The sequence below is a fragment of the Athene noctua genome, chromosome 2, assembly GCF_965140245.1.
Source record: "Athene noctua chromosome 2, bAthNoc1.hap1.1, whole genome shotgun sequence".
Classification (NCBI taxonomy): Eukaryota; Metazoa; Chordata; class Aves; order Strigiformes; family Strigidae; genus Athene; species Athene noctua.
Window position 1 is genome coordinate 97967414 of NC_134038.1, and position 17564 is coordinate 97984977.

A 17564-nucleotide genomic window follows, 5' to 3' on the forward strand; every position below is an offset into this window, starting at 1 on the left:
ATGAGTACTTTTACAGAGGTTCTGTTAAGAAAGTAGGATATCCATTGAAGCTTTTCATAGGAAAAAAGCTGGTTTACATTTGGACACTTAGTAAAAAATCTCCTTCTCTTTTACATGTATTTTACTGGCTGATTACAGCACCTGTACTGGTGAATATTTGCAGGTTTATAAAAATGAATATTTGCAGGTTTATAAAAATGAACTGGCTAATTACACCATAACATTCGGTCTGTATCAATATATGCACCAAATGCACTGTTTTCTGTTTTGATAGTTGAACTGGTTTAGGGTATAACCACAACTTTAGTGCAGTGTAGAGCTGAGACAAGGGACATAACTTGTGTGATAGCATGCAGTAAAAAGAAATGGTCAATAGGACCTTAGGGATGCTCAGCATTTAGCAGTTCATTCCTTGCTGGAGTCAACCATTAAACAGAGGTCAAGCTTGCTGCTGAAGACTTGGTGGACACAAGTGACATGGTTGGGATGATTCATCAGATCATCATTCTGCAGCTTTCTGACTACCTCTATCTCAAAATAAACTTGATTTTTCAGAAAATGAGTTTTTAAACCTTTAATTGTATACAGATTCATGTAGGGTATAATAAGATCCTTGGGTTTGTTTATTTAGCACTGCATTATATTTTTGAAGTTAAAGACAGGTTGTAGGGAAGGAACAGTCCAACTTACTGGAAATGTATGACAAAGACTTTTTATGAGGACCAGAGCTGACAATAGCTGGTTGTAGATATTTTGTCATGTGGCTGACTAAGAGTACTGGATAAAAGCTTCTGCATATTTTAAAAGTCTGTTTCCTATTTTTCTGGTGTCCAGTAATGCATGGACTCATTAGCTTTTTCTCCAGTTGAAGCAATTACTTTGGGTCTGTCCATGCGAAGCCTTCTTCCTTATCTTTTAAACCTTTGCCCTCTGACAAAGTTCTCAGGTGTGTTCAAGATGTCAGGCACGCAGTGTTATTGTGCAGGGTTTATTCCTGTTAAGAAACCAGTCAAAAAAATGTACTTGGGTCTTGCATATTGCAGGAACATGAGTGTTAGGGAGAAGGTCTAGCCACAAGGGAGTTTGCTTTCAAATATTTAAAAGAAGAATCAGACCAGCCTTCACACAGTTTGTTTTTAAGGGGGAGTTAAATCCCCCTAAAAGAATTTGCCTGTGTAGTGATTCAAAGCTGTCTCGCTGCTTTCTGTTTATCATCAAGGATTCAATACGTGTTTTGTTTCATACCTCCAAAGGATTAAGTGGCTTCCTGTTGCACCATAATGACTTGATCCCTGTTTGATGCCGGATGAAAACAGGGGTCAGTATTTCAGGTCAGAATGCTCCAGAATGATATTATTTTATGGAACAAATTATGATTATGATTTAAGGATTAAACAATCCTTCAACAATCCTTTTATCATGACAAGGATGCAATGCCCATTTTTCAGATATGGAGCACATCCAATTCAAATACAGAGAGGACCGCTTGTGGTTTGTTAACACAGGAAGGACACATCCAAAGCCATATAAGGAAACAATGGGAAAAGCTAGAAACAGAAGGCAAACCTTATAAATTTGCACCAGGCCATGATTCCTAGTCATAATCTCTGGAAGATTCAGGTGTACCTAGAAGTGAGACTCATGAAAAGCTCAATTCTCTGGCTGTCACCAAAGTTATATGCATAAAACTTCAGGTTTATATGCTAGCATGCAGAATACCCACTATTCACTGTCAGGTGGATTAGGGCAGCAAAAGTGATAATGTTTAATGAAATGGAAGGAGGATCTTCTTTCTCTCAATCAAGCTTCTGAAAGAGCATTTAAGAAAGAGAAAGCATATACAACAAACACTGCAATGGAGCAAGTTCTGAACAACTTTGTATTTAAACAAGTACATTTTCATTTTTATTTCATAAGAAGTTTACTGTTGAAAAAATGGTATGTATTAAAGCAAACCCATTATACACATAGATTAAACATCAGATAGCAAAACCTTACAGAATGAGCACTACTGGTTGTATTGTATAGGGTTTACAATCAAAGATATACTTAAAAACCCTCAAGAATTAATGTACTTTCAAGGTAAATTAGGCACAAAATTTAGCTTGTAACTAGCTCTGCAAGCATCTCACTGTGATTTCACTGTTACAAAGTATTACAAGTGATCAAAAACATAAGCTGACTTTTAAAATTTTTAAAATTTTATTCATACTATGTGCTGAAATAGCACAAATGTATACAACACTCCACCTTTGTTAAAAAAGCATGTACAATGGGGACTATAAAGTAGAATCAAAGGGCTAAACAGGAAATTACCCCTTTATCTGGGCTCAGAATTAGTATGACAGAAATCTATGGCTTTATTTTGTGGACACAGTTGAAATTGAGTAAGTCCTACAAATGTGGGGAAAAACCAGGAAGATATTTTTAATGAATATGAGCTACAATAGCGGTATTTTAAAGGAACATTATTAGTAAGGAAACTAGCTGGTATCTGACATATGCCTCCCTCAGTTTTCTGAACAGGATGCAAGCTACAATGTGAAGTTTTAAAGAATGAGGGATTGTCTCGCGAGGAAAAAAAACCAAGAAATCCAAGGAGCAAAAAACCTTCAAGTGATTTGCTGCAACGTTTTTTGCTTAAATGAGGCTTTAGCTTAGAAAGAATTGCTCATTTGCAAGAAATGAGAGGCCAACAGCAAGTCCGTGGATGATAATAAAATCTTACCTCACAGAAAACATAGGGATCTTCTAAGTACGCATATTAGAAAAGTGATTGATTAAAATACCAGGTATTTTTATCTTCTGTTAGTAAAACGTATTGCTGAAAGTTGTCCTTTTTCACTTGTTTAAAACCCCATTATGATTGCCACAGAACTACAAGGAACTGCATACTTTCTAGGGGTACATTTTTACTGCATCATACAGGAATTGCTTAATAGGTAAAAATAAGCATCTTAAAGTCTTAATGCTGTTTTTGATTAGCAGAAACATAAAAAGGAATGCACTGAAGCAAGATGATAACAAAATGTATCATGCAGTATTTTGGCTTAATGTATACGGTATTTCAAACCAGTGATGTGACTGGAGGGTGCGGGTTTTAATCTACTACATTCACATGAAATAATTTATAATTAAAATTGTACATGAAGGCAAACTGTGTGGCAACGTGAAAAGTACCGAGATGCCTAACAAAAGGGTGCGAGATGTGTTACTGTTTCTAGCATGCAGAGCTAATGCTTGAAGGCCTATCACAGCAGTATGAACTACTGCTACTTCTAGTTCTTTACATTACTGCTTTGTTTATGCTGGCTGTGGTCTGGTCACGGTCAGCAAGTGCTGTATGGCGTTAGGAGGTTAACCCACAATCTCTGCAGGTTCAGTGACCAACTTAGATCCATCCCATGCTGTCTTGAACTGTTCAGGAACTGGAAATTCTTTCTGTTAAGAAACAAAAGCAACAATGATGGCTAAATAAACAGTGGATACCTCATGAAAACTGGTGGAATACTATTAGTGCTACATGACTGAGAAAGTATTGATAGCTCAGACATGTCAGGATTAGAGAGAAGCCTTCTTCATTACCCTAGGAAGCTATTTTACAATGCCACACAGGAAAAAGCCTTATTGCTACCCAGTTTCAAATAGCTTTAGTGTGGTACTACTTTGCAATAATCTCTCTCACACCATTATTTGGAGCAACTAAGTAAATAAGCCTCATGTTAGGAATGACTTTAGATTCCATCAGTGTCTGGGTCAGAAGACAGGAGAAAGGATTTAGATGTGGAGATTTAGCGAGGAGTCTAATTTTAAGGACGAAAGCAATATGAAATAATATGGAAGAATAAAATAAATAAAAAAACCACCTAGTATCATTTTGAGTGTGATACACTTCAAAAGACTCAGCATCCCTTGTAGGGTACACAAAAGGAAGCAGAACATCAAAGAAAGTCTCCTTCCATTCTGTGTATTTGGTGAAAGGATGGGAGATGTCATTGGGTCTTTCTCTGTTCCCAGTAAACAAAAAACAATGTGAAGGGAAGGGCTTTTTCATTCAGACCACAAATAGGTGTTTTGATAGCCAGTAATTTCAGATGATACAGTGATTTGTGGTGACACTGATCAAAAGGACCTTTCTTTTTCTTTTTTAAGAAATAGGTGAATATGCACCCGCTGAAAATCATTTCCTTTTTTAGCTATCTGAAGCTGGGCATCCAGCAGTCATTTCTGGAAATGTGGAGCATGAGAATTCTCTTGTTACATATTTTCTTTTATAAAGCCTAAACCCCTCTACCAAACAAAATTCCAGCCCAAAAGATTAATGAGAAATTAGTTCTATGGCCATTCAGTGCAGGTTCAACACTGCTCTGCTGAGGAAACTAGGAAACTGTTATGAATATGCTTTGCCTGCATGATCCCTTGCTAGTGCGTGAAGTGACATCATGATTTTACTAGAAATGCCGGTGGGCATAGCGTGAAAGTCTTACTAGAACAGAAAAGGAGTTGGGAAAAAGCACATGGCTTTTAAGGGCATATGTTGAATATACTAGAAAGTACTACCGATGCTACCCATGTGTCAACAGCTTTAGAAAAAACAAGTATACTGTATTATTTCATCTTTAGTAGTAGTATATTTATCTTAGTTTTCGCATCATCATCTTCAGGCTTGAAGTGATCTTTTGTGAACTGAGTTTCTTTGGGACATTATGTTTAGATATCAAAAAAGAAAACTAAATGGATAGGAGTTGAAGACATCTATCAAAATGGAAAGAAATAACATAATGTCTGATCTTTGAAATTGCTTTGTGCTCCAGAAAATAAGGAGTTCTTCTTGCACTGATAGTTGAGATATCGGTGCATAGAAATTAAATTGCTTTGGATCATATTTTAGTGATGTAATATGTGTGGTATGTTAGTTTCTTTCCTAGCAGTTTAAGTGCTATTAGCTACCAAGACTAGTGCAGAAGCGGGAGGAGAGCTTTAAAAATATCTCACTCACATAATCACCATCTTGGGGGATGAGGATGTTCATCTCAGATGACTTGGCACTCACAATCTCACAATCTAATGATTCCTCACTGAGGTAGATGTGGCAGCCTTCTGTTTTGTTAATAGAAATGGTTGGCACTTTCCCCATCACCTGCAAAATAAAATCTACTTTGTATCAAATCTTAAATGCACACAAAGATACTGTTAATAAAATCCTCATTGCCTGCCAGGTCTAATTTTGGCAAACCAACATCTGATCTGTGTGTCAGCTGCCTGCATGATGCTTATATTTGATTTGTTAGACACTTGTGAAAATTCTTGGTGGTGGTAACAAAGATCTATACACAAGAGCAAACTTGTAATATACAGCAAACTTTTAATATACAGCTTGATGAAGGTATTTCCCTGATTCTCTCTAATTTCAGTGAAACTTCTGTGCTGATATTTAGGCAGTGTTCACCTTGTTCATCAGGAGAACTGGTTAAGAAATCAAACATGTCAACTCCAACCCAGTGAGGGCAAATGAAAGATCTCAGAATGCAGCAGTACTCTACAAGAGATTTGTAATACATCCTGAAGACTTCAAAGCTCTTCCAGGTTTTACAGCATACAATAGGAAAGGGTTTTTATCCCGTCCAGGCAAGCAACAGTTCTAAAAAAGTACTAAGATCAATTTAATTAAATCTCTAAAGGTATTTCTTATGTCACTTCAAAAGCAAGCTCAAGGGTTACTTGAGGGGAGAAAGGGAAATCTTCTCTTGTTTACAGTTCTGCAGATTAAAAGACTTCTTCATGGCTAACTAGCTGACCTGCTGGTTGTTAGTAAAAGTTCCTCCTCCTCCTCCTCCTGCCCTCTCTGACAGGGACAGCAATATACTCTGGACAATGCATCAAAAGGGCAGAGGTTATTCCAAGCCATAAAACAGTAACAGCATGTGACAGATAAGTACTTGTTAATGAAAAAGTGTCTCCCATCATTCAAGTTAAGAATATATTTTCAGCTTCGGTTCCTTAAATGCGACAGCAAACAAAGAACATGTGGTATATCCTCTTGCATCCTGCCCTGATCCTGAAGTCTGATCTATGCAGTGAATAAATGCATCTTAAACTGATCTTCCTCTTCTTTAACAAGTTCTCATGCAATAGAGAACAAAAGGAGGTTGTGTTTAATAAATTTTGCAAACATCTGCCAAGAAAAAAATCCCCACTGGAAGGAGCTAGGGCCAGGCAATATGGCACTGAAGTAACTATAGCAAAACCTGTAGGATGAATTTACTGAAATCTGTTGCATTAACATATGTATTTGAAAATTATAAGTTCAGGTCTTCAAAATACTGAGAAAATTGAGGTGCTCAGCACTTGGCATACGCAAGCCCTGTGGAAGCTGCCTGATTCAAGCAGCATGTAGCATATAGCCAGTCTCTGCCTTCATAAGTGGAACTCCACTCTGCTCCATGGCATAGAAGCCTCATGCAATATTCATAGAACCTGCTTGATCAAAAGAATTTCGATTTTTAGAAAATATATTTTCCCTTTATTTGAGTATTAACAAGCTGTGGTTTTGCTATTCATATGAATTTTTCAGCTTTCATGAACAGTTCTAGAGGTAATGATAAAAATAATCTAATTTAAAAAAAAAATAATGCCTGGGAGCATGGAGCAGGACTGTCTACATTTAATGTCATACAGCGGGCATGGCCTTTTAAGCAGAACACCTCACTCTGAAGACTGGTAGTTCAATATAATTTAATTAACATTTAATTTCTTTTTCATTTAAAATAATGCATCTTAAATTCCGTTCTGGACACTAGGTCAAGTATGTTGGACACAACCCAGTAGTAGAGCATGTATAGTTAGACCTCTTTGGAGCTGGGATGAATGAAGTGCTGTAGATGTCAGGCAGGCTGTCTATATTTTGAACAGGGCAAGTGTCCCCACTAGAGAGGGCAATATATGGATTTAAAATAAGTGTATTTTCTTTTCATGAGAACCTCAAGGAAGATGATCTCTGATGAAGCTTTGCTTCCTGGTTATCAAAGATAAAACCAGTAGAGGCTCACAGCCAATATGTAGGCAAGTGACTACAGTACTTACGTAATGTGTCACATAGCTGGCAGTGGAGATTTTCAAAATTCCAGCACCTACTTTCAGCTTTATGTCATCTAATTGTCCTTTGACAGTCTATTTGAACATTGCCATTGAGAGAATAAGAAAAAAAGAGAAGATTTCTGTCTTCTCAGCTTAAGAATCAATTAGCTAACTGCCAGAATTTGTCCCATAAGCACCGCTGAACTTGCAAGTGCTAGAAGCTGTTTAGCATGAAAGCAAGAAAATTAGGGCCAGAAGTAACAGTTCTTACAGATACATATAGATCTCTCAGCTTCACTGGAACCAGAGGGGACTGGGCTAAGGGAGGTTTGTTCAGTGATGGTCAGTAGTTTGCATAGGCATTTTCTAAATACATCAGCAAAATTTAGTGCATATAGACACATTTGGATGCATCAATCTCTTCTTTTTGTTGTGCTCCTGTGAGTTTTTAAAATCTCTTGTAGCTATATAGTGGGCTTTTTTTTTTTTTTCCCTGCTTGTTCTCTGTCTGTCTTCATTTTTCAAATAGATATTTACCTGAATCTGAATATCCCTGGAATTGATCACTTCCACGATTCCCACAACGTTGTCAAACACAAGGCCAAACTTTTTACAGTTGTCTAAAATAAAAGCAATCATAAATAGGAAAGGCAAGATAAAAGCAAATATATGCACACCTGTTACATTAACTATGAAGATTCCCAGTCTTGCACTGCATAGCTGAGCGACTTTACTCACATGATCAATCCATTAACGTGAATGGAATGATTCAGATGCATTATTAATCACATAAATCATTTTTTTCAAGACTGGCATTTAAAGTCCAGCTGAGCTATCCACTCACCAATAGTAATTGAATTGATTTTTCCTTTTATCTGAAGTGTAGATTTGTTACACTTAAAAATGTAGGCCACTTGCTTGAGTTCAGTGTTGTTAATGACCAGGTCATTCTTATCCTCTTGATATTCCTATTTCAAAAGAAAGTTTATTTAATTGGTTGTCTTTAACTAGCTAACAGTCAGACAGAGTTTAGTACAACTTATCCTCGAGTCATTGCATCTTCAGTTACAATAGAGCAATATCCTTCCTGTGGCTTAAAAATCTAATCTGCTTGGTTATCAGATAGTTCACCTAATTCACCCTTAGATGACCCATGTATATTTTAGAGCTGCAGAACTGAAGAACTTAGCATAGACCATGACAAAACCTGTTCATTTTGTAGCAAAGACATTATGCTCACAACAATTTAAAAATGCACTCACAAAACTGTTGCTTGGCCCCCATCCAATTTAGACTGGCACCTTGAAGAACAGAGCAAGTTTCTGTTCTCCCAAACGTTATATAATGTTTTATACAGTGTTTTTTGAACAGGTGCAAGCATTACCACATACAATAAGGAGTAACAGGTGAATAAATTTCCTTTCATTATGAAGCGTGAAAGGACATTTACACTCCATGGATGTCCAGGAAAGACTAGGGATCCACAAGGAAAGTTCCGGGTACTATAACCCTAAGGCAACAGGCAAAAGGTGACTGCACCCTATGCAAACAACTCCACGGGAATGACTGTGTACAAAACCTTCTGCATGACTAAACTATGTATTGTTTCCTCCTTTTAACCAACAGAGTCACATAAATTTTCTCTCATAGGTTCTTTGGTAAATTAACTCCCAAACTTTAAACAAATCTATCTTTTCCATCTATAGATTAAACAAAAAGAAAACGCTTCTCTACTGTTAAGCACAGGACACATGCTTGCATGGAATGGGTGATGAAAAACATATAATTTTGTTGGTTAACAAAGCTGGAGAAAGTGTTCTGTGATAATACTGTTATCTCTCTTGCATGAGTGGCCTGCAGGAAGGGAATTTAATTGGAATTCTCCACTGGACTTGTTTTGGGGGGACTGTCTGATCTTGCAAGGAATTTATATGCTGGTTCTGCCATTCTCCAGTTTAGATGAATTAGCATATGATTACCAGGGATAAATAAATTAACTTCCACTGCTACAGAGTAGTAAAAGCTAAACTGGAGCAAGGCAAAGCAATGCAAGACTCAGCCCATTTTAGTTGCAAGTTTGATTTGTTGCACCTTGATTATGGGCAGCCTTTTGCAAGATGCTTCAGTGTTCAACCTGGTTTGCAATGTGCAGGGTGCAATTCAGAGGTGTAGCTGGAACTCACCACTCTCCACTTCTTTCCCTCTAGCTCCAAGACAGGGGCATGGCTCTGCTGCGGGGAATTCTTGGGAGAGGTGGGACTTGGTGTATGGCTTTTTGTCGGAGAACGAACAGATGGACATTGGGCACGTAGGCTGGGGTTCTTGTGAGTCTTCTGGTCATCAGAGACATGTCGAAGCCCTAAAAAAAAAGAAAAGGTGTTTATGAAAGAGAGTCTGTTTTCCAGTTCTAAGTGTGTTCCTATTTAAGCAGGAAAGGTTCATTTGTAATTGTGTTAAATTATTCTGTGAATTTACATTTTTTATTTCCTCAAGGTTTGCCTGGGTAATGACCAAAAAAGTAACTACTTACATATTTTTAGCAATTCATTTAAAACCTCTTCTACTGTGGATGGGCTATCTTAGTATCTTTAGCAGGAAATGCTGCAATGTCTTCTCATCCCTCTCTGTCTGTGGCAAGCTCTTAGAGCTTGTTATACAGTATTTTTTCATCTATAAAAATGAGATTCTTTTTCTAATTTATGACAATATTTGACCTATCCCTGCAGCATTAAAGGCAGATATATCAATCATATGTATTTAAACTCACAGCCACCCACTTTAATTACAACTGTCCAGTATTAATACAGTGATCTGTGAGTCATACCTTTTCACCTAACCATGTAACACATTTTGACACAGGATGGTACACTGAATGTGAATCAGAAAAGGGGATACATTTTTTTTCCAATTGCAACTTAGAGGTTCACCAGCTACTGGGGACTGAAGATGTCCCACTTGGCTGCCTTAAAATTAAAAAGATACCTCTAAATAAATGGCGTGAATTTAATGTATGCTGAACATATTTTTGTGCTGTTGCTTCTAAAGGAGGGTTAGGTATGCAGTCTTATCCCTCAGCCTCACTGCAAGCCTCAGAAAGTTCTGAGTTGCTTAAATGCAACTTAAAAATGCGGTGGAAGTTAGGTCAATACGTGTAGCAGCTCTTGATGTAGTTTGACTCATGGACCAAAATTTGATTTCTTTTCTCCTGACCTTTGGTAATTGCCTCTCCCTGGTTAAGTTGTGCAAATAGGGCTGAGCGAGATGCAGTTCCTTCATCCTTTACAGTTTCTGTATCAAAGACTGGGGGAGGTCCAGGTGGTGGTGGAGGTGGTGGCGGTGGTGGGGAGAGGCATGACCCACTTGTTAGAACAGATCGCATAGACATGGGTGATGCAACAGGACCCTGTTTGAGATAGATGGAAATTATTTTACATACAGTGTTTCAAGGAACATTGTATTATGATCACTCTTATTTAGTAACATCCTTGAATGCTGTGAGTTTGAGTGACTCTAGGCAGCTACAGGCTCAGAATAATTTCTGGCACCATAATCGAATGTAATACTATGAATCTTTCCCTGCACCAAAGCACACAAGGCTGGAAAGAATCACAGTCCACACCGCTACCTTACTGCAGAACTACTCCACCTGAAATATTTCTCTCAAATGCTTGTGAAGACTGATGTTAAAAATCTTTAATACTAAAGTTCCATAATTTATTCCAGTGCCTACTTACATAAAAGGGAAAATGTCTCCTGTTTGTCAGATACCAAATTTGGTTAGAAATAGCCTGATGTGCATTCAGAAACATATAGAAGATGTTTTGATCTGACACAAATAACCGGGAGGGTTCTGAACTGTCAGTTATACATATGCAACACATTAAATTGTATTCAAGATGTAAAATACTATTTTTGAGACCATTCAGGTCATCTGTAAAGATTCAAATATAGCAGAATCTAAAACTATGGTGATTCAAGCCTCTTATTTCTGAAATTCAGTATTTGATGTTTTAGTTCCATTTCTCAAATTATTTTCTTTTTTGCAATTGCAGGAGATCACAGCACACAAGTTATGAGTGAGAGGGGCCTTGGTAAAGTAAGTAATCCAATCTTTCTTTCAGTTTGCATAATCAAAAGTACATGTTTTGGTCTGAATTATAATCCTTACATAGAATATATCAGACAGACAAAATATTAATAATGATCTAATAATGACCTAATAATAGATGTTAGATAGAATCTGAGAAATGGAGAATCACTTTTTCTGTCTTGCCACTGAGTGTCACTCTGATCCCACCTCTCTGCAGCAGAGCAGAGACTGTTTTAAAAGAACTATTGTGAAAAAATAGATTGGTTTTGATGAATTTAGCTAGCTATACAGACATTGTGCATTGCACCAGTACATATTTATTAGGTGGGCAAACACAATAGGAAAATGGAAAAATGACAGGGACTTGCAGAGTCACAGCTCCTCTAATTGGCTACCTTTGTTAAGAGATACAGGTTGTTAAAAGGGCATCCTTGGTAATCAATACTCGAAACAGATATTGCTTAGCTGGACTCAGAGGATATTTTTAACCATTTATGATGCCACTCCTTTCTGCTTTCCACTAAACTGAAACAGCAAAGTATCCATGTGGTTCATGCATCTCACGTGAGTGAAAACTGTAGTTATTTATTTAAAAGTAAACTTCTTGTGGCCTGTAATCCCAAACTGATAATGGGAAAGGGGGTGAGAAGCTGAGGTACACATGCTCTTTTTTTATTTTACTCTTCAGACATACTTTTTTTTAAAAAAAGAGGCCTGGCACATTTGAGTAAGTACCTGCATTCAAACCTCTCAGTCATGACCCTACTTAGAGTTGCATGGAAAGGGTATAATATTAGTTAACCTCTTAATGTACACCCTCTATTGGCACATGTATATTCAGCATATAAGTACTGTTGCATTTGAAGGAGCTGTTTATGGAATATGTTAGTGATGAATACATAGCAAGATTCATTGTCACATTAGTGACATTAAAACTGCATTGCACAGAAAAGACTGTTGAATCCTCAGTACTTCGGTGAGTAATGAAACTGATGTAGTGGTACAGTTTGATTGTTTCTGTAAGGATCCAAGATCTCTTAAGGGAATGAACTCTCTTCTATGCTTTTAAATCTTTTTGATCAAATATAAACAAATGAGAAGAATGCCCTTTTGGAATTGATTATCATTTATTGTCAAGATATAGTAGAACTAATGTGGACTGCTTTTAGGGACATTTCATTGTTGCATGGATGTATTTAACTCACAGTGTTTCTGCTTACGCACTTAGTAGTTATAGGTTATTGTTTTAGGCTGGGGCCAAATTTTTCACTGGGCCCTTGATTTATAGTGCCTGTCTTCCTGTCTCTGCTAATGCCAGTAATGTTACCTGCAGCAGTCAGCACAAACTGTGAATTATTAGAATAAAAAAATTGAATGTCGGTGGATTTAGCGGCACAATCAGTTGTTGCTGCCTGAGGTGCAATAGAGATCTTCCCTATCTATTGCCTGCAACCATAGCAACTGGATCCACTATGTCCTGCTTATCCAGAATTATGAACACTGCATTTGCAGGGCTTTTTACCAGAAATGGCACTCACCATTTACAGTGCAGTGTGAACATGCAGTTATGAATTATGTATGCCTTATGGCAGGAGATTAATAGTAGTAGTGGTTAATAACTTGTACTCTGAGATAAAAATCTGATTTCCCAAATTCCAGACTGACATGTGATTTCCCAAACATACCTTATTGCTTCCACCTGCATAAATACTGTGCTGCAATTTTCCAGAAACTTGTGTAAGACTCACATGTTCATTTGGAATTAACACAAATTAAATTCTGCAAAGGCTGCAAAGATGCATTAGAGAAAAAACAGAGGTAGAAGTTATCTGGGTATTCTGCATACAATACAGAGTGGTGGGTCACTCTGCTGGTCTCTTTGCTTAAAATGTCAAGCTGAAGTCCATCACAGATCACGCAGGAGACTCCAGGCTCAAATGACGCTGCTGAGTAGTGCATCAAAGGCTGTTTTCCAGATGGCAACAAAAGTACAAGAATGTCTACATTACTGAGATGGAAGCAAAACTCAAGAGAGTTTTATCTGTAGAACTGGATAATCTCTCTCCCAGAACTCTGAAGAACTATCTTGTGATAGTAGAGGCAAAAAGGAAGGATTTTTAAATATATCAATCAAGTCTGGACATGGTTTTGTATGACTGGAGAATGTCTTATTTGCTTTTCAAGAAAGAGCAGAGGTAGGAAAGGATCTGGGAAACTAGAACTATTTTTCCCTTCTAGAGCACTACTGATGAAAAGACAAGTCTAGTCAAAAATCTCAATCATTGACCTGAGAAGTGAAGACACTCTAGTCCTTTAAGTGGGTTTCAAAAGTAGGAAAATAAACTTATTCCTTGCACTCATGCTGCCCCTCTGCCTCCTCTTTTCTTTACAAGCCTGGTCCCTCCACCACTCAGTGGCTATCTCTACTGACTTCAAAAGATTATGAGTTAGATCTAATTAAGAACACAGGAGCTGTCACAAGGTCTCGGAAGACACCTGGGGTTCAGTCACCTTTCCCAGTTTTCCTCCTAATTTTGTGCAGTCCTAGAAGTAAGAGATAGACTGAACCTTTGTTGTTAACTTTTCTCCCTCATGACAAATTCTTGTCTAGTTTATGAGCTGAGTTACACTACACAAGCTAACAGATACTGTATCATGATATTTCAGTTATGGCCATTCTGGAAAACACAAACAATTTCAATCATAAATTAGGCCAGGCAGAATTGAAGGAGAAATCAAAGGAATAAAGGTCGCTAAATTAAAGGGAAAGACTAACTGTTCCACTGTAGATCGACTGTCCACTGTAGATCTACTGTCTTACAGCATGGACACATCCAGTAGGACAATCCCCTGTTGAAATAGAACAACATGGAAAAGACAGAAAAGTCTAATGAGGAGGCATACAGAGATTTGCTGTAAAGAGGGGTTCAGTCTCACTCTGGCTTTTGTCTTCTTTTCTTTACCATTTTGATTTACATGGCTGAAATCAAACAAACATTCATGTGAGGGGAAATTCTCTGTGGGTAGAGTGGCTCAGGGAACTCTTAACAAGGAGACAGAAAGCACAAAAGTGAACTGGAACTGCAGAAAACACATTGAACTTCTTGCATTCCCTGCATGCCAGGAAGATGGGACCGGTGTTGCACTCAGACACACTGACACAAAGGGCAATTTCAAAATCAGCCTAGTGAGGTGGTTCCAGGAACTTACTTTTTTTATTAGTTTTGACCTCTACTAATACATAGAACTCCAAGTTACAGACCTAAGTCACTGGCAATGGTTTGTTTTCCTTAGTCACCCTTCTAAGACCACTTAGACCTTCAGGCTCTAGAATATTTCTGAACCAGACTCTTAAACTGTTCTGGTATCTGGCAATACTTGTGTATAGTCCTATCCAATTTCAACAAAAGTGCCCCTCACAAAGTCCATTCATTTCTGTTCTGTATAGGGTGGTGTTTGTGAGAGCTGCTGGGAATAAAATAGCATGTTATATGCTCGCAGAAGTTCATCTATCCTAAAGCAGCAGGTGCTTTCCAGCTTTGCTATTTGCAAACAACTCTTCAGATTAACTTCAAGCAGATGTTAACAACAGTGTATCTTTACACAAAGAGTATTAAGAACCATTTGGACTAGCACAGGCAGTTATTTGCAAGCCGCCTTTCTTCCTCTTTTATTTCAGCTGTTTGCCTCACTAACAGCTGCTGTTCTCAGTGCTGTGGTGTCTATAGACAAGCATGTCAAGTTATGCTGATAGCCGACTGCTCCCATTAACATGTTGGTGTGGTCATTTTTCCATCATTTGCAAATACGCCCTATGTAAGAATTATCAGGGGAATAGATAGTTTCAGCCTTCCTTTGTGAAAATGTAACACAAAAAACCCCCATTAACTTTTAACCTGCTAGCTTTGTATCATAGTGAACTTGATGTGCTTTAAACCTTGCTCCTGGAGCTTTCTAAAATGGGGGAAATTCTCTAAGTAAGGTCCTATCAAGAACAGGAGATGCGGACCGTACGGCCATATAGTAACAGCTCTGTAGGGGATGGAACATTCCAGAAATTTCCTTCCAGAGAAAAAACTTGTCTTCAACCTCCAACTAAACCATCCTCTGAATGGGGTATCTGGAATGGGTCAGGGTTTGCTCCTTGCTGGATAGCTCAGAGCCATCTGCAGAGAGGCCCAAGGGCCTCCCACTGACTGTGGCTCCGTGGCTTCCTCTAGTGACAGTGTCTGAAGCTGCTCAGGGAACTGGGTCTGAGAAAAGTGTATTATCACTATGCAAGGGTTTGCAACGTTGCAGTACAGCCTCGAAGTAGGTTGTATTTCTACCTTTATCTTGTACAACTGGCAGAAGGGTGAGGTCTTCTTTTTCTCCTTGCTGGCTACCTATCTGGCTCACTGGAAGAAAGAAATGACTGTTTATGTTGAGGCAGCTGGCTGGTTAAAATTCATCTATGTTGAATCTCATTTAATTCTCTTGAAATTACAGTAGAGATGAGTGAAGCCCTTTGTTTCTGAGAAGCTGGGCCTTGTTACAGCACACTTCTAAAGGCTTCTCCTGGAGCTCAGGGCAACAGCCAGTCTTGTTAGAGAAATAAAATACTGTTCGTACATAACACAAGTGCTCTGGATGCCATACCACCAGTAATTTTTGGTGGCTGTATGCAGCCTGGTGTGTCTTCAGGTCTAAATCCAGCTACTGAGAGACAGTAAGAATTTCTTTTTATGTCTTATCACAGATGTTACTATTTCCTGAGCCATTCTTGCTGAACAATTCCGGGGGTTAGCCTTCCATGTCACTGTTACTATATTTGTAGTACTGTAGCAGCAAGGAGCCCTAGTCAGAGGCTCGTATCTCTGGGGATGTGAGGGGCTTACGTGCCAGGCCCTGTACAAACACCCACAATGTTCCTCTGTTTAACCAGCTTTAGGCTGACACAGTGCAGCACAGAAACTGGAGGGAACAAAGTTCTTGTGGTGGGAACCTGCTCTGGAGCATCTGAATGAACACACATTTCTTGTAGCTGCAATGATCATTTTTACTCAGGAGAAGCAGATTATAAACATCTATATAATACTTATAAATATATATGCATCTGGATAATATATAGTACCTATTTTATTAAGAGGTAAGTATCTATTTGCAGCTGAGGCGACAGGTGGCTTAGACAGAGGCATAAAATCCCTTCCTTAATTTACTGAAAAGCCTTTTCATGGCAGTAGATAAACAGGAACCCTAATGGTGCCTAGCTTCTTCTCAAAAAAAAGAAGACATCCGTGTTTTCTCCCACTCCTCCTTTATAATAATCCTAGTTTCACACCTAAAATGATTACAGCATTCTGTATTGTTTTTTCTATACATACGCACAGCCAAAGACAAGAATCATGAAGCTCAAAATATCATGTATCAACCTCTGGGAACAGGTGGACTGTGACTCAGGGGCACAGAGCTCTTGTTAAGGTGTTTTTTTTGTGTAAAAGTAGCTTAGCACAACAGTTCTATTACCTACCCTATTTAAACCACCTGTCTGCAAGGGGTTATGCTGCTCTGAGATCTGCAATTTACTAGATGAAACAGCTGACTTACAGGGTCTGTAATCTTTGTTAGTTAAAACACAAAAAACAAAAAACCAGGCTAGGGTCTTTTCTTGTTCCCAGGTCTGAGCAGAATTATTTATCTGTTCAGTTTTCGAACTCTGAAGCCCCTTTTCATGCACTTCTGCCATTTATCACCTGTTCAGGATTTAAAATGGTGCTTACATCTTCACAATTACTCAACCAGAAATGTTTTACACAGCCAAGGTCTTCTAAATCATTTGAGAACTGTATGCTAATATAACTGTCAACAAGTAACATGCTCCAACAGGCCCATTAAACCATCTTTTACTTATATAAACATTCAATTAAAAAGAAGACTAATCCCTTTAGCAATATAGTAAAGTGTTAATAGATGTACCTTTTCCTTCTCTCCCCTTTACATACTTTCAATGTTCTTTTCCTTTCACTTTTCCACTGGAACTAGGTTGCATTATGTTACAGGTCAGGTTGCATTTGACAGCTGTTGTCAAACAAGCCTCTCCCAGGTTCTCCCTTAACTTGTCTGAATGGTGTTTGGTCACAAAAGGACATCGTTGATAACCAGTAAAGACAAATATTGTCAGCCACTGTTGGAATAAGGGAGTAAAACTACTTTCTTTCAACAGACATGGATGTAATTGAGGCAGTCTCCATTAAAGAGGCAACTATTGTAGAGTTGCCAGGATGGCCCAGTTTCTTAACTGACATTGCGTATTCTCTGAGAAAGAAACAGTTGAGATTAAAGGATGCAAATTTTTCAACAAAAAAGTATAAGGAACTAGGGAAAATAAAGGTAAGATAAAGGAATGGGACAGAAAAGG

General features: G+C 38.2%; 1 protein-coding gene across 1 annotated transcript in view; it reads right to left on the minus strand.

Annotated features, from left to right (window-relative positions):
- Positions 1 to 1860: 1860 nt before the first annotated feature.
- The window catches only part of CAP2 (cyclase associated actin cytoskeleton regulatory protein 2), a 68812-nt gene continuing 53108 nt past the window's right edge, over positions 1861 to 17564 (minus strand). The window contains exons 8-13 of the mRNA XM_074899707.1: positions 10288 to 10480; positions 9261 to 9436; positions 7922 to 8045; positions 7615 to 7697; positions 5000 to 5140; positions 1861 to 3441 (exon numbers count right to left, since the gene is read on the minus strand). Of these exons, the coding sequence (XP_074755808.1) occupies positions 3358 to 3441; positions 5000 to 5140; positions 7615 to 7697; positions 7922 to 8045; positions 9261 to 9436; positions 10288 to 10480 (801 nt within the window). The 3' untranslated portion in view covers positions 1861 to 3357. The remainder of the gene's footprint in view (positions 3442 to 4999; positions 5141 to 7614; positions 7698 to 7921; positions 8046 to 9260; positions 9437 to 10287; positions 10481 to 17564) is intronic.